At 39.1% G+C, this 26,465-nt stretch overlaps 2 protein-coding genes across 2 annotated transcripts; one reads left to right on the top strand and one right to left on the bottom strand.

Moving 5' to 3' along the window:
* On the top strand, positions 1–24,008 carry LOC114305957 (mediator of RNA polymerase II transcription subunit 20a). Its single transcript, XM_082869052.1, has 5 exons — positions 1–227; positions 309–451; positions 570–748; positions 12,560–12,649; positions 23,675–24,008. The coding sequence occupies exons 1-5, from the start codon at positions 214–216 to the stop codon at positions 23,915–23,917; spliced, it is 669 nt and encodes a 222-aa protein (XP_082725178.1). The 5' UTR covers positions 1–213; the 3' UTR covers positions 23,918–24,008.
* Positions 17,281–18,245, bottom strand: LOC145790682 (putative WRKY transcription factor 7). The gene has a single exon (XM_082869051.1). It carries the CDS (start codon positions 18,109–18,111, stop codon positions 17,341–17,343), a length of 771 nt encoding a protein of 256 aa, XP_082725177.1. The 5' UTR covers positions 18,112–18,245; the 3' UTR covers positions 17,281–17,340.
* Positions 24,009–26,465: the final 2,457 nt, after the last annotated feature.

The following is a 26,465-nucleotide window of genomic DNA, read 5'->3' as shown; positions in this document are numbered from 1 at the left end:
TGCTGAAAATAAGCTTTTCAAGCCTTGCACACTACCACAGGTCCCTTTAAGAAAAAGGTAAGAAACGCACAGGGCAACGAGGAAAAAGGGAAAAAGGGTGGGGAAGGTTGAATACCCAACGACCGAAGAGAGACTGGGAACAGATATAATTTAAAGGCAAACACTAGTTGCTTGGCATTTTATATTGCATTGGTTTGTTGCATCTCCGATACAATGACCATCAAATGGTAACCCCCAATCTCATTCTTGGATTTGTATTTATCGATTCACTTTCAATATTCTCTTATTCTTCCTTGTCCTCTCACTAGGGTTTTGCACTGGCAACCCAATGCCGGAACTACCGTCAACAGTCAAATTCTCAACGAAGTATCGCAGTGTGTTGAGAGCATCAATGGTGTCAAGGAAGGAAGGTGGAAAGCTACTCTCACCTTTTACAAACCTATTGTTAGAGGTATTTCTTTCCTCATCTGTATATATGTCTCATATATACATACATACCTATAGTTTTTTTTTTTTTTTTTTTTTGTATTATATATAAATGCAAATCTTCTTCTATTTATTATTGTTAGATCAAGCACCCACTACTGAATTCCCTCGGGAGTTCCTGGGGATTTCTCTTCCAGAGCAGCCCAATAAGTACTACTTTGTAATTCGAGGCCAAAAGATAGTTCTCGAGGCCGAACAGACTATTCAGACTATCATGGAGAAGCTGCAGTCTTACAAAACAAGGGTGGCACTCAATTTCGAGGTTTGTTAAGTTCGAGGACTTGAAAATGTGCTGGTTGTGTTTGCCTGTCATTTATTTATTTATTTATTTTTTGAGGTTTCTAGATTAATGGTTTGAGGTTAAGTTGATGCCTAATTCTGAAGGTTTGTGGGCTACTGCACTTGTTTGTAATTATGGCTTGTTATTTTTCCATAGGATTATCCTGGGAATTGAATATAGCAATTTGGGAAATCAACATGATAGTGAGGTTGATTAGAGACAATGATAGGTTATATCTGCTATTTGTGCCAGTGACTGTTGATCATCTTATAAGTGTTGTTGTGAAATAGGCTACAAACCATGTATTGAACCAGTGGTAGGCTGAGTAATATAACCAATGTTGGAAACTTAAATGCCATATAAAACGGTTAGACTACTCACAGAAAAGTTGATAAGGGGATCATGTCGTTGTATTTATATAGCATAAGATGAAAGTTAATTTTACTGCACGCATTAGTGGTCTCTCTCTCAACAAAATAATAATTTCTTACCATCTTTTCTGCCAATAGCTCATTGCTTCTCTAGTCCACTTTAGTTGATTGTCCAACTCCTTTATAGAGCATGGCTAAGTAGCACAGACACGACACGGACATGCCGCACGTTGATTTTCAAAAAATGCAGGACACAACTTAGGACATGTTAAAATTTTTATATATTTATAAATTTATTACATGTCATATATGAATTATTTATTCAAAAAAAAAAATTGTAACATTACACTAAATATATTTAAAAAGTTTACGAATTTTTCATAATTTAAACCTCAATATATTATTCACATAAGAATTATATTCTAAAGAATACAAAAAAATTTCTGAACATTATAATATATGAAGCACGGGTACTCCAAAAATAGTGTCGTACGAGTACCGGGTACTTACCGGGTGCGGGTACGCGTACTGGTACGGCGGTACGTGTACCGGGTACGGCAAAAGGGGGTCCGGTACGTTTGGTTCATTCGGGTACGGTATGGGTACGCCGTGGGTACGCGTACCCGGTACGGAAAAAGGGGTCTGGTACGTTTGGTTCATTCGGGTACGGCGCGGGTACGGCGTGGGTACGGCGTGGGTATGCCGGAGCCATTTTTTTTTTTTTTGCGCCCTTGCAAATTAGCAAATTTATTTATTTATTTATTATTTTTTTGGTGTCCTTGCAGATCAGCAATTTTGATGTTTCTCCGTTATCCTGTCTATTTGTATGAATTGTATAAGTATATCAACAAATGATTTTGATGTTTTTTAAAAGCAATTTGAACAAAAAAAAATAACAAGGCTTATAAAGGGCAGTTCTGTGTATGACTATGCATTATACTTTTGCTTCAAATCCTCCTAGAATTTCTTTATAAAATCTTTAATCATAACAAACTTTTAAAGTTTATGCACAAAACATTAAAAATTGATACAGTTTTAGTTGATTAGTAGTGGTTGGGAATGATGCAATTTTATGTATTATGCAAATTGCAATTGACAATCTGCCTTAATTGAGAATTTGGTCTCACCCTATAAAAATAGCAAATTGATGAGTAAAAAGAAAGATTTTAAAAATAAATTATGATCACAAATTCACAGTGCGTAACATGTCAAAGTGAGAGATTTCACAAATATTATTTTTAACGCTTAATGATTTTAAATTATAGGAAAATGAGTAGTTCTCTTCTTAGTTTTGATATTTAATTTTAATTTGTAGGTTGAATCCTTTAACCATAATTATATAAATATATATATATATATATATATTGGCGTACCGCAGCCGTACCCGTATCATACTTTTTTTGAGTTTTGCCGTATCGGCGTACCCGCACCCGCACCGCACCCGCACCCGCACCCGCACCCGCACCCGTATCGTACTCGTACCCGCACCCGTGCTTCCTTGATTATAATACACATTATGTATTTACCTTATAAATGTTTCAAAGAATTTTTATTATGAAGTGATTCATCACATAGGACTTGTTTAGAGGCTTAAAGAAGTGTCGTTGAAATGTTTGCGAAGTGTCCAATAATATGGATATGATTTTTTAATAAAGACATGTTGAAGAAGTGTTAACCTTAGGGGTTGGTCAAACGGTAAAGACTTGAGGATAAGATTCAAAGTCTCAAGTTTGAGTCATCCAAGGCGCCATTGGAGGTTTGTCGTGTCATTAACTTCAGGGTCCTGGGATTAGTCGAGGTGCGCACAAGCTGGCCTAGATACCTAGTTATCAAAAAAAAAAAAAGTGTCGGACACTCTTTTAGAAGCGTCCAAAGAGTGTCGGTGTCCAACACGGGTGTCGGACATGACACGCTTCCTTCTTGGAAGTGTCCGTGCTTCGTAGGAGCATGGATTTATGCCTTGACATCCAAATACAACTAAATTAATTTGAATTAGATTTTTTATCTGCATTTCATTGGAGTAGTCAGGCTTTCAAAATTGAGAGAGGACAGTGGGATAGAGAGAATGAGAGCTGTTGTCAAAAGACAAAGAAGAAACTAGATGGAGGCCAACAGCCTTATGCTTCAAGCTTTAATCATTACATGTTTACATATGCTATTACTTGTATTCGTCAGTAATTGTTCTTGCCTGGGGCATGAATGCATATTAATCCTCCTTTTCTCAACAAGTTATTTACATAGATTTGAATTGACTTTTGGTCAAACAAATTTATAGACAAAAAACTTTGTTAAAATACTTTTCCTCACCAAAGGAAAAGATTGTGACTAGGGGTGGGCGCGGGTCGGTTGCGGCCACGGAACCTCCAATCCGCCATCCGTCCGCCAGATTGGCGGATTGGAGAAAATCAATCCGCATTCGTCCGCCAATCCGGCGGATGCGGATTGAGCGGATTGGCGGTTTGGCGGATGGATGCGAATCGGTTTGGCGGTTTGAAATTTTATAAATTTTCAACATAGTTCAACTTGTGCACTTCCTTAAAAAAAAAAAGAAAAAAAAAGAAAAAAAAAAGATATTACAGTCAATGACTTAAAAAAGTATTACAATTACTGCATGCCTCATCCAAAGAAAGAAAGTTTGAAACTTTAGAATATCACAATCACTGCATGCCTCATCCACATATTACAATCACAACATGCATTATCCACATAAAGCCTCTGTTTGGCAAGTTGGTTCTTGGGCTTTTTTGGCTATTTTAGCCACAAAAGACAAAATAGGCTATTTTAGCCATAACAAACAAAACATCACATCCAACCCATAATCATTACATTCTTCTCTCACAAAAAAATTCAAAAAAGCCAAAAAGCCCTTCCCAAACCAAGCTTTTAAGCCCAGGCTAAAATAGCCAAAAAAGCCAAAAAGCCAAAAAGCCAACCCACTTCCCAAACGGAGGCAAAGTATTACAATATGTGGTTCTTAAAATATAAAAACAATTCAAACTACCAAAACTATGAACAGAGCAGTAGTAGAGATTGTTGTTGACATATTATAATCACCGAAAGGCACTTAGCATATTATATTAGCCGAAAGTCTCTAGGATCTGTAATCATTTTTACGCACTCAGGGATTATCTTGTAATTGTCTTCTTTGTAAACCCTAAATCTTCATTTATAAATAAGGGGTGATATCTCATCATACCCTAAGCTGGTTACCCAAGCTTCATGGTATCAGAGCATCACCTCCAGGGCTAGGGTTCAAAGCATACCTAGTTGGATCATCTGCTGAATCGATCTTCTGCCATCATCATCATTCCGCTTCGTCTTCGTCTCTGCCATCATCATCATCCCGCAGTTCGTCACTCGTCTTCATCAATCGCAGTTCATCCCGCAGTTCGTCGCTCGTCTTCATCAATCGCAGTTCGTCGATCTTCATCGCAGTTCGTCGCTCGTTGATCTTCTCCCGCAGTTCGTCGCTCGTCTCAGCCCTCGTCCTTGTCGTCCTCACCCTCGTCCTCGTCGTCCTCTGATCTAGGTACATATAATATATATATATATATATATATATATCCTGATATAGATATATAACTATAGTCTGATATATATATTTATATATAAATAGATGTATATATAAATAACTCAACATATATAAAAAAAAAAAAAAAAAAAAAAAAATCAAATAAAAAAAAAAAATAATAATAAAATAAAATAAAATAAAATAAAAAAAAAAAAAAAAAAAAAATGGTTTCTTAATTTTGTACTTTGTATGTCTTTATAGTGATCATTGTGCCTGTTATCTCACTACCACCTTCCGGGTTTGTGATTTCCACTAATTTGTTGCGGGTTTGGTAGTATTGTATCCATGACAGATTCCACTAGTGTGTCCTCTTCGTCTCAAACACCAAAAAGTGAGAGTCTCATTCTACCTACTACCATGATTGAGAACCCCAACCCTAGTCTGAAAATCACCACTTCTCTATTTAATGGTCAGAACTACCTAGCATGGTCTCAAAGTTTGACTTTGTTTTTAAAGAGCAGAGGGAAGATGGGGTATGTTGATGGCAGGATACAGGCACCTAGTACCACTGACTCAAGTTATGACCAATGGGAGATTAACAACTCTTTGATTATGAGTTGGCTTATCCATTCGATGGTTCCAGAACTTGGTGAGGGCTACTTGTCTATGGAGACTGCCCAGGACATTTGGGAGGCTGTGGCTGTTACCTATTCCCGCAAAGGAAATTTTTCACAGGCATTTGAGTTGCGTCGCTCTATTGAGAGCACACTTCAGGGGGAGCAGACTGTTCTTCAGTACTTCACTTTCCTCACCAACGGCTGGAAACGCCTTGACCACCTGGAAGACTATAAGCCCGTTTGCCCTACTGATTCTATCGGGTACAAGAAGTTCATCGCACGGGAACGGGTCTTTAAATTTTTGGCTGGCCTAAATATGGAGTATAATCCAGTTAGGGGTCGAGTTCTGAGTATGGACACTCTTCCTTCACTGCAAGAGGCATTTGCCTATGTCCAAAATGAGGAGAGTCGTCGGTCTGCTATGATGTCCCCTGTCTCTACTGACCGTTCCGCATTACTGTCTACTCCTCGAGATAGCCTCAGCCTGCCTCCTCCGTCTGCTGCTAAGGAGTCTGTGTTCTGTGATTATTGCAAAAAGCCGCGGCATACTCGTGAGACATGTTGGAAGCTTCATGGGACTCCATCTGGGGGTCGAAATGATCGGTCGGGTTCTCGAGGAGGTCGGTCAGGCCACTCTCGAGGACGTGGTTCCTATTCCCGGGCTCATCAGTCGAGTGCTGTTGATACCCTTGATTCTAATTCCCCTTCTGCTACCCAAGCTTCTGATACTGAGCTGGAGGATGCTTTGCGCCAATTGTTGGACCGCCGATCTTCTACTGCTCTCAGTACCGCTTCCTCGTCCTTTGCCCGCTCAGGTAACTTAGTCCCTTCTCCTTGTGCTTTCCTGTGTCATACATCTTTGCCTTGGATTATTGATTCTGGTGCCTCAGATCATATGTCTGGCTCCTCTGATCTTTTCTCTGCCTATAAGCCCTCTTCAGGTCAGGACAAAGTTAGGATTGCCGATGGAACTGTTTCTTCTATTTCTGGAAAAGGTTTAGTCCAAGTCACTCCTACCATGCATCTATCTTCTGTTCTCCATGTTCCCAAGTTTTCTGTTAATCTGTTATCCTTAAGTCGTCTTACCCAGGATTTGAATTGTTGTGTGACGTTTTTTCCTGATCATTGTCTTTTTCAGGACCTTGTCACGGGGAGGACGATTGGCAGTGGTAGTGCAGAAAATGGTCTCTACTTCCTAGATCAACCGGACAAACTTGCTTATTCTTCCACCCCGTCTTCTCCTACCCCCGCTGATGTATGGCTGTGGCATCGACGTCTTGGGCATCCCTCATTTCATTTACTTAAGCATTTATTTCCTTCTAGTTTCGCAAATCATCATGTGTCTGACTTTCTTTGTGAGTCTTGTCAACTTGGAAAACAACATCGAGCTTCTTTTGCTCCCAGTTTGAATAAAAGCTTAGTTCCTTTTTCATTAATACACTCTGATGTTTGGGGTCCCTCTCGTGTTCTGTCTGTGAAAGGTCATCGCTGGTTTGTTACATTTATTGATGATTTTTCTCGTACTACTTGGGTGTATCTCATGAAAGATAAGAGTGAAGTTTTCTCTGTGTTTCGCACTTTTCATAAGATGATTTGTACTCAGTTTGGGGCCACTATCAAAATATTTCGTTCTGATAATGGCGGGGAATACATAGATTCTGGGTTAGGACAATATTTCTCTACTCATGGCATTATCCATCAGACCTCTTGTACCAATACCCCTCAACAAAATGGGGTGGCCGAACGCAAGAATCGGCATCTTCTTGACATGGCTCGGTGCATGTGTTTTTTTATGAACGTGCCTCGACCCTATTGGGGCGACGCCGTTCTCACCGCTGCCTATCTTATTAATCGTCTCCCTACCCAGGTTTTGGACAAACAGGCTCCGCTTCACGTCCTCCTCGGTTCTCAGTCCTTGTTTTCTATTCCTCCCAAAATATTTGGTTGTGTCTGTTTTGTCCATAATCACTCTCCCTCTCGTGGTAAGTTGGACCCTCGCTCCCTCAAGTGTGTTTTCCTTGGTTATTCTCCTACTCAAAAGGGGTATAAATGTTACCACCCTTCTTCTCGTAAGTGGTTTGTGTCCATGGATGTCACTTTCTTTGAGTCCCAGTCCTATTTTTTGTCCTCTCCGGTGTCCCCGACCTCACTTCCGGGGGAGCCTTGGTATGAAGTGAGTCCTGTGCCTCCTATGGTAGAAGTGAGTCCTGTGCCTCCTATGATAGAACCAGTTGTTCTTGCACCACCTGGAACTATAGAACCCACACCACCTGGAACTATAGAACCCACTGTCACCAAGAATAAGGATGGACATGTTTATATCCGGGACATCGACAGAAAACACATGCACCGAGCCATGTCAAGAAGATGCCGATTCTTGCGTTCGGCCACCCCATTTTGTTGAGGGGTATTGGTACAAGAGGTCTGATGGATAATGCCATGAGTAGAGAAATATTGTCCTAACCCAGGTAGAAGTGAGTCCTGTGCCTCCTATGATAGAACCAGTTGTTCTTGCACCACCTGGAACTATAGAACCCACACCACCTGGAACTATAGAACCCACTGTCACCAAGAATAAGGATGGACATGTTTATATCCGGGACATCGACAGAAAACAAGTTAACTGGATACACGGGACCGTTTCTGCTACTCCACTGTCATCTCCTGCTTCTGATGAGAGTCTAGGTAATTTTGAATCTCGTGAGTCCATTGATCTTGATGTTCCTATTGCCAAAAGAAAGGGTGTGAGATCTTGTACTCAACATCCTATCTCACAGTTTGTATCATACTCTCATTTGTCATCCTCATATAAAGCATTTGTGTCCAATATTTCCTCTGTTAGCATTCCTAACCATTTTCAGGATGCTCTTGCTATCTCTGAGTGGAAACTAGCCATGATTGAGGAAATGAAAGCACTTAGGAAGAATGGCACTTGGGAATTGACCGAGTTACCTACGGGCAAACGACCTGTGGGCTGTAAATGGGTATATACTGTGAAACACAAAGCAGATGGGTCTATTGAGCGTTACAAGGCAAGACTTGTGGCAAAAGGGTTCACTCAGACATATGGCATTGATTATCAGGAGACCTTCGCACCCGTGGCTAAAATGAATTCAGTCAGAGTACTTCTTTCTCTAGCAGCTAATCTAGATTGGCCGCTTTATCAGTTTGATGTCAAGAATGCTTTTCTCCATGGTGACCTCGAAGAAGAAGTATATATGGACATTCCTCCGGGTTTTGAGAATCATCAAACAGAAGGGAAAGTATGCAAACTTCGGAAGTCGTTATATGGTCTCAAACAGTCTCCAAGGGCTTGGTTTGAGAGATTCACTCAGGCTATGATTAAATTTGGCTTCAAACAAAGTCAGGCAGATCACACATTATTTGTGAAACATTCCTCATGCGGTAAGACTACAGCACTTATTGTTTATGTAGATGACATAGTTCTTACAGGCAATGATAGTGGGGAAATACCTCTGTTGAAGAAATATTTAGCCCAAGAGTTTGAAATCAAAGACTTGGGAAGCTTGAAGTATTTTCTGGGAATTGAAGTTGCTCGCTCTAAGGATGGGATATTTATCTCACAGAGAAAATATGTGCTTGACCTGTTGAAGGAAACTGGGATGCTTGGCTGCAAGGCATGTGCCACCCCACTGGAACCCAATCAGAAATTGGGGGATGATGAAGGAGGAGAAATTGTGGATAGGGGGAGCTATCAACGTTTAGTGGGTAAGCTCATTTACCTATCTCACTCACGTCCTGATATTGCTGTTGCTGTCAGTATAGTTAGTCAGTTTATGCATGCTCCTCATCAGATTCACTTTGAGGCTGTCATGAGAATCTTGAGGTATTTGAAGTCTGCTCCTGGTAAGGGTCTGTATTTTTCAAAGTATGATCATCTTCGTGTAGAAGCCTATACAGATGCTGACTGGGCTGGGTCAGTAACTGATAGGAGATCAACTTCAGGGTATTGCACATTTGTCGGCGGCAACCTAGTTACTTGGAGGAGTAAGAAACAGAATGTGGTTGCCAGGTCAAGTGCAGAAGCTGAGTTTAGAGCTATGGCACAAGGTGTGTGTGAACTTTTATGGATCAAATTATTGTTGAGTGATCTAGGTATTGCTCAGACGGACTCCATGCGGTTATACTGTGATAATAAGGCCGCCATCAACATTGCTCACAATCCCGTTCAACATGACAGGACAAAACATGTTGAGATTGATCGCCACTTCATTAAGGAGAAACTCACTAGTGGTACCATTTGTACTCCTTTTGTTCAGTCTGGTGAACAACTTGCTGACATTCTCACCAAGGGAATTGGGAATAAACCGTTTCATGACATATTAGGCAAGCTGGGCATGAAAGATATCTTCGCACCAGCTTGAGGGGGAGTGTTGACATATTATAATCACCGAAAGGCACTTAGCATATTATATTAGCCGAAAGTCTCTAGGATCTGTAATCATTTTTACGCACTCAGGGATTATCTTGTAATTGTCTTCTTTGTAAACCCTAAATCTTCATTTATAAATAAGGGGTGATATCTCATCATACCCTAAGCTGGTTACCCAAGCTTCAATTGTATGTCTCTGTATTGTTACATTTATATATGTTTTTGAAAACAAAAACCAACCAGCATATTTCATATTTTCTATTTATTACTTTTAGAGTTAGATTTAAAAACCAAAAAATATAAATAAATAATGCTTTTATTTTTTTCAATTCAAAAAATATATTCAAGTTGAAAACTTTTTTTCAATAGAATATTTAAACTCTTTTTCAATTGAAAACACAAACAAAATATTTAAACAAATTGAAAACATAAAGTCTTATAAATTACTAAGGGTGTTCGCGGTTTGGCGGTTCGGTTGTAGCCAAAGGAACCTAAAATCCGCCATCCGTCTGCCAAATTGGCGGATTGGAGAAAATCAATCTGCAATCGTCCACTCGTCATCACGCATCCGTCCAAAATGCGGCGGATCGGATTGGATCGGTTCGGTCGGTTTTGGCGGATCGATATATCCGCTGCTCACCCCTAATTGTGACAACAACAAAATTAGGATGATTGTCTCAAAATCTTTCGGCGACTGTTACTGAACTTGCTCTCTGTCATTTATGTAGCAACTTTGCTACAAACAGCAACCATTGTATTGAATGGATTACCAACAAGACACGTCAGTGTGCTTGTTGGTAATCCATTCGTTAGTTTGCTTGATGTCCCTATCATTTTTGTTTATTTAATGTGCTTCTTTTTCAGACGTGCAAATGAGGGGGAAACAAATATGAAAGTATTTTTGCTGGTTACTTGTTGGGAGAAAGTTAGGAAGATAGGAACTACATGGCAGTTCTTTATTTCAACCTCTTCATTTTCTCTAGAAGTAGTTGGAAGAATGCCTGTCTCTGTTGCCCCACCTTGTGGAAACCAACCAGTCCTTTTAGCTCAACCAATGGAATCACCGTTCCACTACGGACACCCTGTTAATACTTGTGAAGACCACCAACTCAATGATTTTTTTTTCATCATTGCCCCAACACTTGCTCTGTTGAATGGCCATTGTTACTGCCATTGCCTCCAGCCCCTTCCTCTCCTTCAAAACTGTTTGCTTTGCTTTACCTTTTCCCATGTATCTGAGAGAGAAATGATCTTTACTTTTTCACTTTGTTCTTCTCTCATCATTCCAACATTTATTCCTTATCTAGAAACCAAATGAGGCACAGCACAGATCACCAAAAATGGTTCTTCCCTCACCATTCCCCTTCCCCTCTATTAGAAATAAAAAATTCCTAGTTTAGTTGCAGGCACAAAAAATTCCTAGAAATAAAAAATTCCTTATTGACTTTGTTGTACATGACACTATAATGCAAGGCGCCATTGGAATTTTTACGGGCAGCTAGGATGTTTTCAAATATTTCTGCAAGCTTCTTGCGAGCCTGGTCACGACGGCGGTGGGCTGGGATGGGCAGGTATGGGAATATAACACTAATGGGAGCATCCCATTGTCGAGTTCATGGAAGAGAGCAGACACATCAGCAAAGAGCTTATTGCGTACTTCTTCACCTAATAGACATCTACTGGCTGTCAAGATGATTAGATGCTCCAACTCATATTTCAAATCCACCTCGCCACTATCTCCCCATTTTGAGAAGTATTCCTGCACAGTTTCAGCTCGCATAAAAACAAGGGACCAAAGAGTTTCTACTCTTGCTAATTGAAAAAAGAAAAAGAACGAAGAGAACATCATTTCAAGATAATAATTTGAGGATGTCAAAACAAGAATACCCTTTTTTATCACTAGGGAGATAGATGAACCGAGCTTGATCAAAGTTAAACAAAATTCATGGATATGCATGGGATGTGTTGTGTAACTGAAATATAAATGACTACCCATCAATTGTCCCCCTTACCAACAACATCGTGAAATTTATATATTAACTGCTTGAGTCCCTGAAATACAAACATCCAATTGAGGTAAAGATCATTCAAGGCTGTGTTTCTCTCGGAAACAAGTTACTAGGGAGGCTAAAATTAATGCAGATGGAATTGTGACTGAACCACAAATTGTATATCTTAGCATGCTGTGGTCTTAAGGTATTATTTTGAACAGAGAATCAAATAAACGAAAATAAAGGGCCTTCCAAAGTTATTAACAGAGGAACCAAGCATCAAACACACAGATAAATAAACAGTAAAATTCTGATGGATAACAATAAGCAAGAAAAGGATGAACTATACCACAGTAACTTTGGATTTGAGATAGTTCAAAATAGTTTTATAAGAGATCAAGTAAGAGCTTGTAAATAACCATCATTAGGAGAAGGGACAGTTAAATTGAGTTCATTTACGCTTGGCATTCAAGTCTTTCACATTTTGCTAAAACTCACTTTCTGTGGTGAGGTGATATCTTGGAATTTGAGGTAGACATTTATGTTTGTTGTAATTTTTGCACCACCAATTTACTCAAATTTTACGAGGAAAAATTCCAAGTATCATGTTGACTTTGTTGTGCCTGCAACTAAAAATTCCAATGGCGACTTGGAAGACACCAAAAATTCCTAGAAATAAAAAATTCCTTATTGACTTTGTTATACATGACACTATAATCCAAATTTGTAAAATTCATCTCCTTTGTGATTCCAACACCCCCCCCCCCCCCCCCCCCCCCTCTTGTGGACATTGCTAAATCAATGAAAATTGACAACTAGAGCAATTTTTACACCTTTTGTTATACCATGATATTGTTGTTTGTTTTATTTTTTGGATAACTTATGTGTATGAGTTATGTAATTTATGTAGGGGTTTCAATATCAACTTGGTGATTTCCAGTTGAGAGTTGGGAAAGTCGTTCCAATGCACTCTGAGAATTTGAGGGGAATAGTTATGGAGGTATGAAGCTCTTGTTAGATTCCAACACTGGTAAATTTTGAATGCATTGCAAATTTACTGATGTCCAGTACATATACAACCTATGAAGCTTTTTAAATGTATTGTTTTGGTTTGCCAATGTAAATATAGCTCATTTTCTGACTACAATTATACGAGTTCAAGTGTGATAACCTTCTTTGTATAGGGAAATAAATCAGAACATCTAGAGAGCGAAAGTAGTATGATAAATCAATACCTTGAGAGCTTTTAATTTTTTAGCCAAGAAGCACATTCACTTCTAAGAAAGAAAGGTGTTGTGTTTGTGTTGGTCCATTGGACACCAACAGTCGCTGGAAAGTGCCCTTTTGTTTTGTGTGTATATATGTATATATTTAAATGCTAGTGCAGATTGAAACTTATGTTTGGACCTCATTTGTTTTCTTTTGACTATTAACCGTTGCTTGACTAGATGAAGGAACTGCTCACCATCATTAACTAATTTGGTATTCTTTAAATCGCTATGTTTGTTAAAACTCAAAAGATGTTACCTCTGTAATAAGATATCCCATATAGAGTGGCCTTCCCTTTTTAGGATATGACTTGTTCCCGTGTCTCAAATGAATCTGATAAAGTAGATCCATGTAACTCTTTCCAACAGTAATAGCTTGCCCAAAAAGGACTAAGCACTAGGATCTAAAATGGTAGATTCTAAATATTTTTTGTTGGTGATTTGCTTATTAGGCAAAATAATTGATAACTTGCTCTTTCTATATATATATATATATTTATTTTAGTTTTGTTTTGTTTTGGTTTTTATTTATTTAAATTTTTTTTTGGGGGGGTTGGCTGGGTGAATGTGCTCTTTTGTTAGTGTTTAGTTTGACTTTTAATTCACCGAGGAAATGCCAAAATGTAGCCTTTGAAGTCTTGAGTGGCCAAAGTTCCAAAACTCAATAGTATATCACCACTCTTAATGTTTCCATGATTAATTGGCATTACTTCACAAGAAACATATATATATATATATATATATATTTCCATTCCAAATGAAACAGATTTATTTGTTTGTTTGTTTGTTTTTTGCTTGGTGATTTGTTTGTTGATGTGCTTGATTTTATGAATCACATTCAGAAGCTTTCATAGTGGCCAGTTTGCTTGAAGGAATTTCTGATGATAACAAATAGGAGTATGAGCTTTTGCAAAACAGAAGGCCAGTGCATCTGTTCTTTTACAATGATGTCTTTGAGCCAGTAAAAAAACCAGTATTTTTGCTGGCTTATTTAAAATCAGGAGAAACAATGTTTAAAGTAAGCAACCTACTAAAATACTTGTCTTCCTTGGGGCCAAGTGAGAGAGTTACATAATCAATTTTCCCTGGGTAATGACCATTATTTCTTTGTCACATGCTGATTACTAGGCCATATGACTGAGCTATCAACTTGTTTTTCCCTTTTGTTGCCTTTGGCTTGGTTATAATATCTCGTCATATTGTAGTAGGTTGTCTTTGTTGCATATTTTCAAACAATTTTACTTGAGGTTTACCAGCTTGTTCTATATTTGGTGCTATACTATTACCACAATTCATTTTACATTTTATTACAACCCATCCAATTAAGATCCTCATTTCAGCTAGCTTATTTTTTAGTAATTTGTTTGTTGATTGTGTAGCCTTTGACATCCTAGTGAATGGTCTATCAAACATATATGTGTGTGTGTCTGTGTGTATATGTTTATACAATGTGAATTTAGTTAAATTTTTATTATTTAAATCTCTCTTTTATTAAAGAAAGCCTTGATGTTTATTTGAGTAGAAACATGATTTGTTATTCAAATCCTGGTGTGTATTTGTATTTCAAGCACTAACTTGTCATGTTGATGACAAGAAAGGATTAACGGCCTGTTTGGCACAATTTTAGTTTTTTTTGTTATCGGGCTTGTCGAAGAAATGTAAGCAAGTTTGGTTCATTGTTCTCAACAGATGTTTTCAGGAAATTAAATTAAAGGACCAGTTTCCCTTAAACACCATATTGTGCTAATAATGTCTACTTATACAAAAATTGACGGTACAATATTACTGATAGTACAATATTACTCATAGTTACTTTAAAAAAAAACAAAAAAAAAATCTCAGCCATACAAAAATCATTGTAAGAAAAATCACTCTAGAGGATCATAACTCAATTTTTCGCCTAGTAAAAAAATAGGACAAAATTCACTTAAACCCCTGAGGTACTTTACTTCCTATCGTTCAAAAATAGCCAAAGATGCCCCATATGGTTTTAGACTAAAATGCATCACTAACTTTTTAATGGCAGGTGAAAAATGATCCTATAACTCCTTTACTATCTTCTATCTATATTTGGTTATACACGTAAATTTTTAACTTAATCACATATTAACCAATTAAATGACATATTGACCCAAATACCCGCAATTTTATAACCTAATTTCTAATTTTTAACTTAATTTATATTTATCACATTTTTAATTATACATATATATACACGGTAAATTTTATATAACTAGAACAGGGAAGATCCATCATAAACAAATTGTGCACAATCTCTTTTTTCTTTGTTTTGGTAAATTAAATTTTATTCAAGCCAAAGAACATGTAAGAAATAAATTGATAGATAGAGAATAAATTGTATGTATTATTGATTGATTTGTTGATATGTTGTATTACAATGATTCATGATTCCTATATATAGAAGAGGGTGAGTGTGTAGTAGGTAAGGAGTAGGTGAAGTGGAGGTGGTAGTGGTGTAGTGGGTTAGGTTTAGTGGAGTAGGTGAGGTGGTAGTGGTGTAGTGGGTTAGGTTTAGTGGAGTAGGTTTAAGTGGGTGAAGTAGGTGGAGAGTAGGTGGATTTTAACAGCCCCCCGCAAACTCAAGGGGGATAGGAACTAACCAACTTGAGTTTGGAGAGAGTAACAAAACAAGAAAATACATAAAAATAAAAGAGGATAAGAGACACTGTATGGTCGTGTCAGACCATTGGTGAAGACACTGGATGGTGGTGTCATAACGTTGTAGAGGACACTGTATGGGGGTGTCATAACCATGTAGAGGACACTGTATGGTGGTGTCATAACGGTGTAGAGGACACTGGATGGCGGTGTCAGACCGATGTAGAAGACAGTTTATGGGGTCATGTCGGACCGTTGTAGAGACACTGTGTGGTCGTGTCAGACCGATGTAGAAGACAGTTTATGGGGTCATGTCGGACCGATGTAGAAGACAGTTTACGGGGTCATGTCGGACCGTTGTAACAGACACTGTTGTGACAGTTGTTGTGACAGTTTACGGAGTCTTGCTGTACCCTTGTAGAAACTAACCGGAATCAATGTCGGGACAGTTTACAGAGTCTTGTCGGACCCTTGAAGAAGCTAACCGGAATCAATGTCGGGACAGTTTACAGAGTCTTGTCGGACCCTTAAAGGAGCTAACCGGAATCAATGTCGGGACAGTTTACAGAGTCTTGTCGGACCCTTAAAAAGTCGCACCCTCAAAAGGTGTGCCCAATCTTTCAAAAGGCGTGCCATCAAAAGGCGTGCCCTATCCATAAAAAGACGTGCCATCAAAATGCGTGCCCAATCCATAAAAAGGCGTGCCATCAAAAGTTGTGCCCTCAAAAGGTGCGCCCACTTCATCAAAAGTCGTGCCCGACAGAAAGCGTCGAGCCATCAAAAGGTGAGCCGCAGACGCGGCGAGGCACGTGAGCGACAGAGCGGCGTGTCGGCCGCGTCGTCTGTGTCAATATAAACCAATGCGGAGGCGGAGGAAACCAAACTAGACTGAAACCTCTGAACTTGTTATTCTGAAACAATCTGTAAACACTCTGTATCCAACCCTTCTCGGAAACACTCAGCAACCCAAAAAGCATGGCCTCTTCTTCCCGTTCAGCTACCCAGAATATGGCCTCTTCATCCCGTGGTCTACTCACTCTCTTTCCCGACCTCAATGAGTCAACAAGAGAGAGAACTAGTGCGGTGGCCAGTGAACCTCAACCAAACACCTCTGTGTTTGCTCCGTTGAACTTTCCGATGCGGTCGGTGGAGCAAAAAATGGCGGTGCAAACTGATATTGAGGCCAATCAGTATACTCTGAAGTCATGTGTGGAAACCATGACTGCGGTCACAAACTTGTCGCACCGGCTGCAGAGCAGGACAAATGAGGTGCAACAGTTAAACTCCCAGCTGGCTCTGCTCCAACGCATGTATAAGGATGCGCGAGCAGAGATAAGTGTGCTAAAGGCAGAAAACAAGGAGCTGAAGCGGAAGGCCACCGTGATGTTCCGATTCGGAGGTCCGCCATATGCTGCAGTGGAGGAGCAGGGAGGAGGCAACTTGCTTGGTGGTCTAGGAAGCACGGAGACCGGACTGGCACGGGACACCCAAGATAAAAGTAAGAAGAAGAGACCTGCAGTAGAGTAGAGAAGAAAAATCCCACTGTGGGTGTGGTTGTGTTTGTTTGTTTGTTTGTTTGTTTTTTTTTTTTTTTTTTTTTGTGTAAAAGTGGGAGCAAGGTTGATACCTGAGATGAATAAAATATGGTTTGGTGTGAAAATTTGTAAATTTTTTTTTTTATTATTTTATTATTTTATTATTTTATTATTTTATTATTTTTTGTTTTAAATAAAAGATAAAAAGTTGAGGTTCAAAGAAGTTGGGCGGTGGAAAATGTGATGATGGTTTTTGAGTGGAGAATATTTTAAAAGATATTTCTCTCTTTTTTGTGTATGATGATGTCTGCTCCTCTGCCGACATCACAAACCCTCTTCAGCCTCAGCTTTCTTCTCTTGGAACAATGGCAGCGGCCGGAAGAGCCACTGCACTTGCCGGAGGCTGCGTTTTCCGACGAACTGCACTTTCTCTTCAACAAGGGCTGTTTTCCCGCAGAGGAAACCTGCGACAGATTCGAAATCTGAAACGCCGACGACGACGAAAGTTGCTTGCTGTCAGTGTCTCCCGTCAAAGACGACATGAACGAGGTGGTGGCGCCGGAAATCGCCGGCGAATATGAGGAGAAATTAATCGATTTCGACGTCGAGTCTTTCCAATCAATAACCCCATTTTTCACGATTATGAGGTGGTCGTGCTGAGATTGAAGATGGTGGTGGTGAGAATTTGGGTGAGGAACAGCGAGAGGAACTTGTTGGATTGGTCTCGGGCAATAGATTCTAGTCGATTCAGAGACTTCTTTGGAGTCTCTGTTCTGGTTTTGAACCGGTAACGCCAGAGGGGCTCCTCTGAACCGGGCATGGCAAGTTCTAGTCCGACCCAGAAGAGAAATGACTCGCTTGAACTTGGTTACAGCCACATCAGCAACTGCTCTACAGTCCATCTCTATCTCCATAGTCGATCTCTGCTCTGAATTAGCTGATAATTGACCCTCTTGTCTCTGTTGTTGTTGTTGAGACTGAGAAAGAAGTCTAATGAGCTTCTCAACACTCTCTCTCATGATTTTGGTGGGGATGATCATGCATCCGCCAACCCCAATGCAGGGAGTATGTCCAAGTTGAAGGAACTTGTGAAGAGGCACTCTGAGCTCATTAGCTACCCAATCTACCTCTGGATAGAGAAGACCACAGAGAAAGAAATTAGTGAAGATGAAGATGAGGAAACAAAGAAAGAAGAGTTTCAGGTATGTGTTTGTGGTATGTGTTGAAAATTCTAGCGGACTAGGTTGAGGTCCAGCGGGCGGCCAAGGCGAGGTTGCCGCCCGCCGGTGAAGCGAGAAATACTAAGGTCTTAACCTCGCTCTGATACCATGTAAGAAATAAATTGATAGATAGAGAATAAATTGTATGTATTATTGATTGATTTGTTGATATGTTGTATTACAATGATTCATGATTCCTATATATAGAAGAGGGTGAGTGTGTAGTAGGTAAGGAGTAGGTGAAGTGGAGGTGGTAGTGGTGTAGTGGGTTAGGTTTAGTGGAGTAGGTGAGGTGGTAGTGGTGTAGTGGGTTAGGTTTAGTGGAGTAGGTTTAAGTGGGTGAAGTAGGTGGAGAGTAGGTGGATTTTAACAGAACAAAATACAGAGAACCAAGTGGCATACCCCCAAGCATCCTCAGGACAAAACTAACATACTATCTAAGCCAGCAACCTAAAAAAGATTATAGTTTGACTATATATGGCGGATAGATAAGGGTACTTCCCATTCCATACAACTCTGCAAGTTAAGAAAAGTTTTTCTAACGTTATTCAAAGAACAAATTCTAGCTCTGATATCTTGAATGGAAGTGACAAGGATGACCCCTGGATGACTAACAGCTTGCCTAAAATCTCTGTTGTTTTTTTCAATCCAGATGTGGTAAACTACACAAGCCAAAGACAGATTATGAGCTACACTTAGCAGAAACTTGTCTGAGCAAAGCACGTTACACCACTAAATTTTCTCACTCCAATCCAAAACACCTCTGGTAGTTTGATTAATCTTCAACAGATTATCCCATATATACTGGCTAAAATGGCATTCAAAGACCCGATGCTTATGGCTTTCCTGAATTGCATTACCTAGCACACAGAGGGGATCTATCTGCATTCCCCATTGCAACATTCTATCCTTAGTAGTTAGCCTCTGCTGACAAACCAGCCATGGAATAAAGGACCATTTAGTAAACCAAACAACATCATGCCAGATGACTTCAGATCTTTTGTGTGTAATGGCCTCCCAGGCTGACTTAACAGTGTAAGAACCATTAGGAGTAGGAACCCATTTAACTGCATGTTCCTTAGTAATATCAGGCACTAAAGAAGCACCGTTAAGCGCTATAACCTGCTGAACTGCCCTATTTATTTGTCTGTGCCAATGCCATTCATGCTGTCACAATGGCAGAAGCTTTAGCATGCAAGGCTCTCCCAATATTTTGAACAATAAAATTGCCAAAATATTTGTATAAAGGACCCAATGGGTGCCAATTATCTAGCCTCATAAAAGTGTTCAGTCCAATGCCAATTTGATATTGAATTAAAGACTGCCCAATCTCTCTTAGCTTAAGATCTTCCTCACGGACCAAGAAGAATCTTTAGGGAACATCCCAAAAACACTGGTCCTTCATTATATAAGTATGAATCCATCTTGCCCATAAAGAATAAGCTTTTTTACTAATAACCCACAAATGTCTGAAGATGTTTGCTTTATTCCAACTGTTTACATCTCTGATTCCCAAACCCCCCCTTCTTTCTCAGGGACACATACATCAGCCCGTTTGACCTTAGCTCCTGTCCTCCTCATATCAATCCCTTTAACAGACTCTCAATTTCTTTTAAGATTCTTTTGGGAAGGAGGGATACACATAGAGCACCAATAGATCTGAATACCCAACAAAACAGATTGAATGAGCTGCATGCAATCTACCACCATAAGACAACAAGTTATTTGCCCATGATTGTATTCTGGTTAGAAGTCTCTCTTTAAGTTGAACACAATCTTCATATTTTAACCTAGTGCAGATTAAGGGAACCGCTAAGTATTTAACAGGTAAGTGTCCTTCAATAATAGGCAAAACACTCAACAATTCTTGCTTCAGACTTCCAGAAATCCCAGCCAAAAAGAAGCACTCTTTTGAAGGTTAGGCTGTAACCCAAACCATCTTTGAAACTGCACCAAAGCATCCTTAATAATTCTGAACAACTGCACATCAGCTCCACAAACTACAAAAAGATCATCAGCAAAAGCAATGTGACTAAGATTTAGGACTTGACATTTGGGGTGGTCAGAGAACTACCCCTGAGCGAGCTTCTTCTTAAGCATTGTAGTGAAACCCTCCATAACTAGCAAGAACAAGTATGGAGATATGGGATCTCCCTTCCTTAGACCTTTATCTCCTTTAATGTACCCTTCGAGCTCACCATTAAGAACAGTTGAATAACTGGCAGTAGAGACACACTGAACAACCCAATGAATGAAGTTGACAGGAAACTGCATAATCTTCATCAAAGCAAACAAAAATTCCCGCTTAACTGAGTCATAAGCCTTCAAAATGTCAATTTTGATTGAACATCTAGGAGGAGAGTCATTTCTATGATAGTTCCTTACCAATTCTTGCATTAACAACACATTATCAGCTATAGACCTCCCCTTCACAAAGGCAGATTGAGATTGACAAATCAGACCATTCAACATGGGCAACGTCCTAGAAACCAAAATTTTATAAATACATTTATAAGGCACATTGCAGCAAGAGATAGGTCTAAAATCCCTCATTGTGTTTGGACAAGGAATCTTAGGACTTGGGAATTAGAGTTATAGCAATGGCATTCCATTCTTGCAACATAAAACCATTGGTAAAAAAAAGCTTGGACAGCTTGAACAATATTCATACCCACAATGTTTGTATTTTTGATAAAAAGTAGAATTATACCCATCAGGTCCAGGAGCCTTATCCCTGTTGATAGAAAACATAGCCCTCTTAACCTCATCCCCAGTCACTGGTTTAATCATATCAGCTTTGAGATGGTCTGGGATGTGAACAAAATTCAGATCTTCCAATTCATTTGTGGTAGCTGGCAGCTCAAAAGTCTGAGTTTCCTAGTAAGGCTTGATGGAACCTAACAACTACCTTCTTAGTGTCCCTTTGTATCATCAAGTTTATGCCCTTGTTCATCATGAATACTTAAGATCTTATTCTTCATTTTGTGAGAAACAAACTTCTTATGAAAATACTATGATCCCCTAAAGCCAGCCATTGGACCCTAGATTTTTGTTTTTTGAACTCTTCTTCAGCATAAGATAAAGCAATATATTCAGCCATGGCCACTCTTTCAGCTTGAAAGGTGTCATCAACCACATTATGATCCAAGGCATAATTCCTGAAGCTTATCCAGTTTAGATTTAGCTTGCAACACCCTATCTGAAATATTACTATAGCAACTCTTAATCAATTCTTGTAATGCAGGCTGAAGCCTTCACAATTTTAGGGACAATTTTAACATAGCAAAACCTTCAATAGGGACTGCTCAAGAATACCCTTGAACCTCTTATTTGCCATCCAGAAATTAAAGAATTTGAAGGGACGTTTAACAGCCAAATCAGCACAAATACTTACCAAAATAGAACAATGATCAGATATGCCAGGATGCTTGAACAAGGCTTCAGATTTTGCAAACTTTTCCTGCCAAGCTGAATTCACGAGAGCTCTATCAAGTCTTCACACTCCCCATTCCACCTGTTTTATTAGTCCAGGTAAAACAGAAATGTTTGAAATTTAAATCTTCAATGTCAATATCTTCAAGATAAGAATTAGAATCAGCAATAGCATTAAGGTCAATATTATCAGAATCCATCTTCTCAGCTACCTTCCTGACAACATTAAAATTCCCAAATAGTATTGACTAACAGAAAAAGCCTCCTCAAAACCAACCTGAGGGAACCTCTACTGATAGGATTATTGTGTGCATAGATCATAGTAATACACAAACTTTTCCCAGAAGCCTTATGAACAGCACTGCAGGCCAACAACTGCTTTAGTAACCATCAGAGGAGATATATCCCATAGTAAACTATGCCAGCCAAATAAAATTCGAGCAACACATCGAGAACCAACATTATCCAAACGAGACCAATCCTTAGGAAAACAATGACCAATTACAATAGGAATGTTACACTTTGTATCTTTAGTTTCTTGTGGCTGCATGCCGACACTGCATAAATTAGTTCTATGCTCTTACTAGATCCTGCCTACCTCTGCTTCTATATGAACTATACTATATACACACACACACACACACACACACATATATATATATATATATCAAATTGGTTTGAACAGATTGTGGGTGGGGGAAAGGTGTTTGTGGTGTGGCTGGGGTGGCATGTGTTTGGAAGGAGGTGGCTGGAGGTAACCTGGGGGGGTGGGGGGGGTGTGTGTTTACGGTTGGACTTTTGGGGAAAGATGGTTACAGGTTATGGATTAGGGTTTTTGGGAAAAAAGATGAAGATAAAGAGTATTTCTCTTCTTACATTGCATTTTTACTTCGACTTAATTTTTTTTTTCTCTCCATTTCAACTCTCAAATTCGTTATGGCATAGACATGGCACGTGACACAATATTGACACGCCGACATGCCAATTTTTAAAAAATAAAGGACTTGACACACTTAGGGCACGTTACAATTTTATATTTTAAAATTTTATTATGGCATATATATATGAATATTTATTCAAAGATAATGAAAAAAATGTATAGAATAACACTAATTAGATTGAAAGGCTATATTCATTCGTAACTTAAACATTAAGATATCATCTATGTAACAATCACATTCTAAAAAATGCAAAACAATTACAGGTAAATGTAAATTGTAATACACATGATGTATTCATCTTCAAAATGTTTCAAAACATATTAGAGTTTACAAGTTGTGTTATGAATAATGCAAAACATTGTCATTATGAAGAAATTCATTACATAGGACTTGTTCAGAGAGCTCAGTGTCGTTGAAGTGTTGGTAAAGTGTATGATATCATGAATTTGATTTTTTGATTAAGACGTTGAAGAAGTGTCGAACGCAACAAGCTTCCTCCGCTGTGCTTCTTAGGTTGTGGCACAATTTCTGTCAATTTGGTCTGAATCAACGATGGTAAATACAAAATGATCACAACCATATGAGGTGTCTTTGGCTATTTTTTAATGAGTGTTCTGGGCCATATGAGAGGCAAATAAAATGGATTTTTCCTAAAAACTATTATAATAACTGAACACAACTTGTTTTCAAATTTTTCACTGTTTTAAGAGAACATGTTCCACAAATCTTATTTCTGTAATCTACACCAAATAGGGCTGTCTTGGTTTCTTGTTACTAAATGATACAAAAGAGAAGACTTTTGTTTTGGAAGTAGTTCCAAATATTACCTTTCTGTCCCATCTTAAAAAATATATATTGGCCTTGAGTGATGAGGAATTCGGTATCGTTGACTGTGTTGTCCTTGTGGTGCCATTCACCAGCAGTTCTAAATTAAATAGAAGTTAAGAATGTACACATGAGAAGTTTGCGATTAAATATAATTCTTAAGAGCTAACTTTTACTTTTTGCAGATGGAGTATCTTCCTATTTCTTCATTGGATAAATCCCGACAAATTATGGAGGAGTTCTTTGATATATGGCAAGAAGCTCTGTCAAAAAGATCATTACCAGGTCATTTTATGCATACAGAGCCAAACTTTGCAGAGTTTGGCCTCGCGGATAACTATACTTCACAACACACAGCCATTCAGTATACAACTATCATGGCTCAAGTGATAGCAACCGCTCAAGCCGTGCAGGCAGTTAGAAATTAGATGACTGAAAGATTCTTGCAATCCTGTTTGTTTCAGATGATGTTTGTATCAATTATCCTTTTCCTTTTTAAGTGAATTTGTTTATGGATCAGTTCATGTCTTGCTTGATGCCTGCTTTTTTGTGGCTGATCATTCAAACTATGTGAGAGGACAGACATTCTTGAAAGGCATGGGAATGAGAGAACTGCACACATAGGCTTGAATGGAAAGCCTTGAATATAATCAATGGCTGTGCAGAGACTATTTTGGACTCGTCTTGCATGGCGGTGAGCTAAGAGCTCCCCCGCATCTTTGTATTGACTTGTAAAGAACTAATCTTATCATAATTTGTGTTTTGGCAAGTAATGTCCGAAGCTTTTGGATTTGGCAAACACCATTTAGCTCACACAAACCCCATGCCACCCCTTCTTCGTATCACCCATCATCAAACCAATCCTCAAGTGCAAATCAAACCCATCTCCATAAAAGGTTGATGGTGTATCAATCAAACAACAACGAATTATAATCAAACCAGCATGCTTGATGGTGAAAGTCGATCCCACCCAGATCTAGCCCATTTGCTACATATACAAAACAAATCAAATCTATCTCCATAAAAGGTTGATGGTGTATCAATCAAACAACGATGAATGATAATCAAACCAGCAATGTTTGATGGTGAAAGTTGATCCCACCCAGATCTAGCCCCTTCGCTACATATACAAAACAATGACAGACCCAGCCCCTTCTCTGCGCTTCCCAACCTAGATCTAATTGAACAATAAAGGCCAATGGCAATGTTTGATGGAGGTAGCGTGAGATGGTTGATGGAAGATATGATTTTGTTTTAGTGGTTGTGGTTGATTCGGCAGTTGAAGTGGTGGCGATCGTCATCTGATTTTTAGAGTAGATGCAATACCATGATATTGAAAGAAACTAATGTCTTGCTTAAAGCCTTGAACAGTACAATTTGTGTTTTGCTGCTTTTGGGTTTTTGCATAAATCATATTGTTAGTTTGTGTAGTATTGGAGACCAGTACATTTTGGCAACTGCCAATGAAGAAAGGTAAAATTTGTTTTCTTGGAGTGAACAAAAAGAGATAAAGTAGTTTGTGATAAAAACAGAAAGGTGCGAGTTTATTCTCACGACCCCAACCCATCCCTAGCAGGATGGTGCCGTGATGGCCAGTAATCCGAGATTACCGAAGGCCAACTTTCAAAATTCACACGCAATCAGAGTATTACATATGGGGCTAACAAGTGCGGAAGCAATAATTTACAATACAAGTGGTTCGAAAGAGCAATGCGTAGATCAAATGAAATGGCATATATCTTTACATAGCTTTACAATTTGAATATAAGCATAATAAAATACATATTACATCTTGATAAAAGGCTTCTCGAGCCGACATGTTCAAAATACATGAACTACAAGTCAAGAAACATAATCTCCCAGGTTGCCAACATCTTCACTGCCGACATAACATACATACAAAACACAGATCTCGGCGTAGCCAACTTCTTGCTTGTTACCTACATATATACATAGGGAGGGTGAGCTTGGATACTCAGTGAATGGTATAAATAATAAAGGTTTAAATGAATGATTCCCGAGGTCCTTGTCAAAACAATACATATATCATAGCTTGTTCAAAACACGAGATGAATCAAGTTCATCAATCAAATCTTGGCCTTTCAAATCTTCTTGCGATGTTTAATAACATCTACATAATACATGGGGTGATGACATTCCTGACAAAACGAACCCACCCGTTCATAGACCGTTGGTGGCAAAACAAGACAAAACAAGGGAATAATCGACCTGGAATCGATTAGACAAATCCACCCGTATCCCAGACCGTCGGTGGGGCCATCCGTATCCCAGACCGTCGATGGCAGAGATCTCTCAAGCAAGGGTGCAGTTGCATTATAGTCCCCTGGCACTAAGGACTTTCCAAGAATGTCATCAAAACAAAGCTTACTTGATACACAAAAATAGGAGTAATCATTCATGCTTAATCAAATGCTTTCATCAAAACGAAACAAGGTTTTATCAAATCTTTATAACATAACTTTATTAAAAATACCACTTACATAGTTCTTCAAACGTTGGGGTCAAGGCAAGTCCAAGTCCTACAAACACATGGCAAAGTCTATTGAATGCTCTTCTCAAAACAAGTCTTGCGTGCATGCAAATGATCTCGGGAAAACATGCTGGAAGTCAAAACACTGCTTTACATGTCAGGAAGACATGCTGGGTACCAACCAAGTCTTTGCTGAGGTCCCACACCTCCTGGCCGAGGAGTGGCTACCTAGGCTTCGGCGTGCGGCTGCATGCCGAGGTGCGCACAAAACAAACTAAAGGTGTAAGTGATCATGCAAGGTAGGCTAAGGTGAGATACGATGCTTGGCCTAAGTGTGTAATCTAGGTAAGAGTGATTTCGGCGACTACACTTAGGGAAGTGAGGTCTGGAGATCTGGGTTTCCACTCGTGAAGAACATGAAGAACATGAACATGAAGACCATGAAGAATATGAATGCTAAAATCATAACTTCTTTATTACAAAAA

The sequence above is a fragment of the Camellia sinensis genome, chromosome 5 (genome assembly GCF_055761805.1).
Source record: "Camellia sinensis isolate YWXY chromosome 5, ASM5576180v1, whole genome shotgun sequence".
Taxonomy (NCBI): Eukaryota; Viridiplantae; Streptophyta; class Magnoliopsida; order Ericales; family Theaceae; genus Camellia; species Camellia sinensis.
This window is presented reverse-complemented; position numbering and strand designations above follow the sequence as displayed.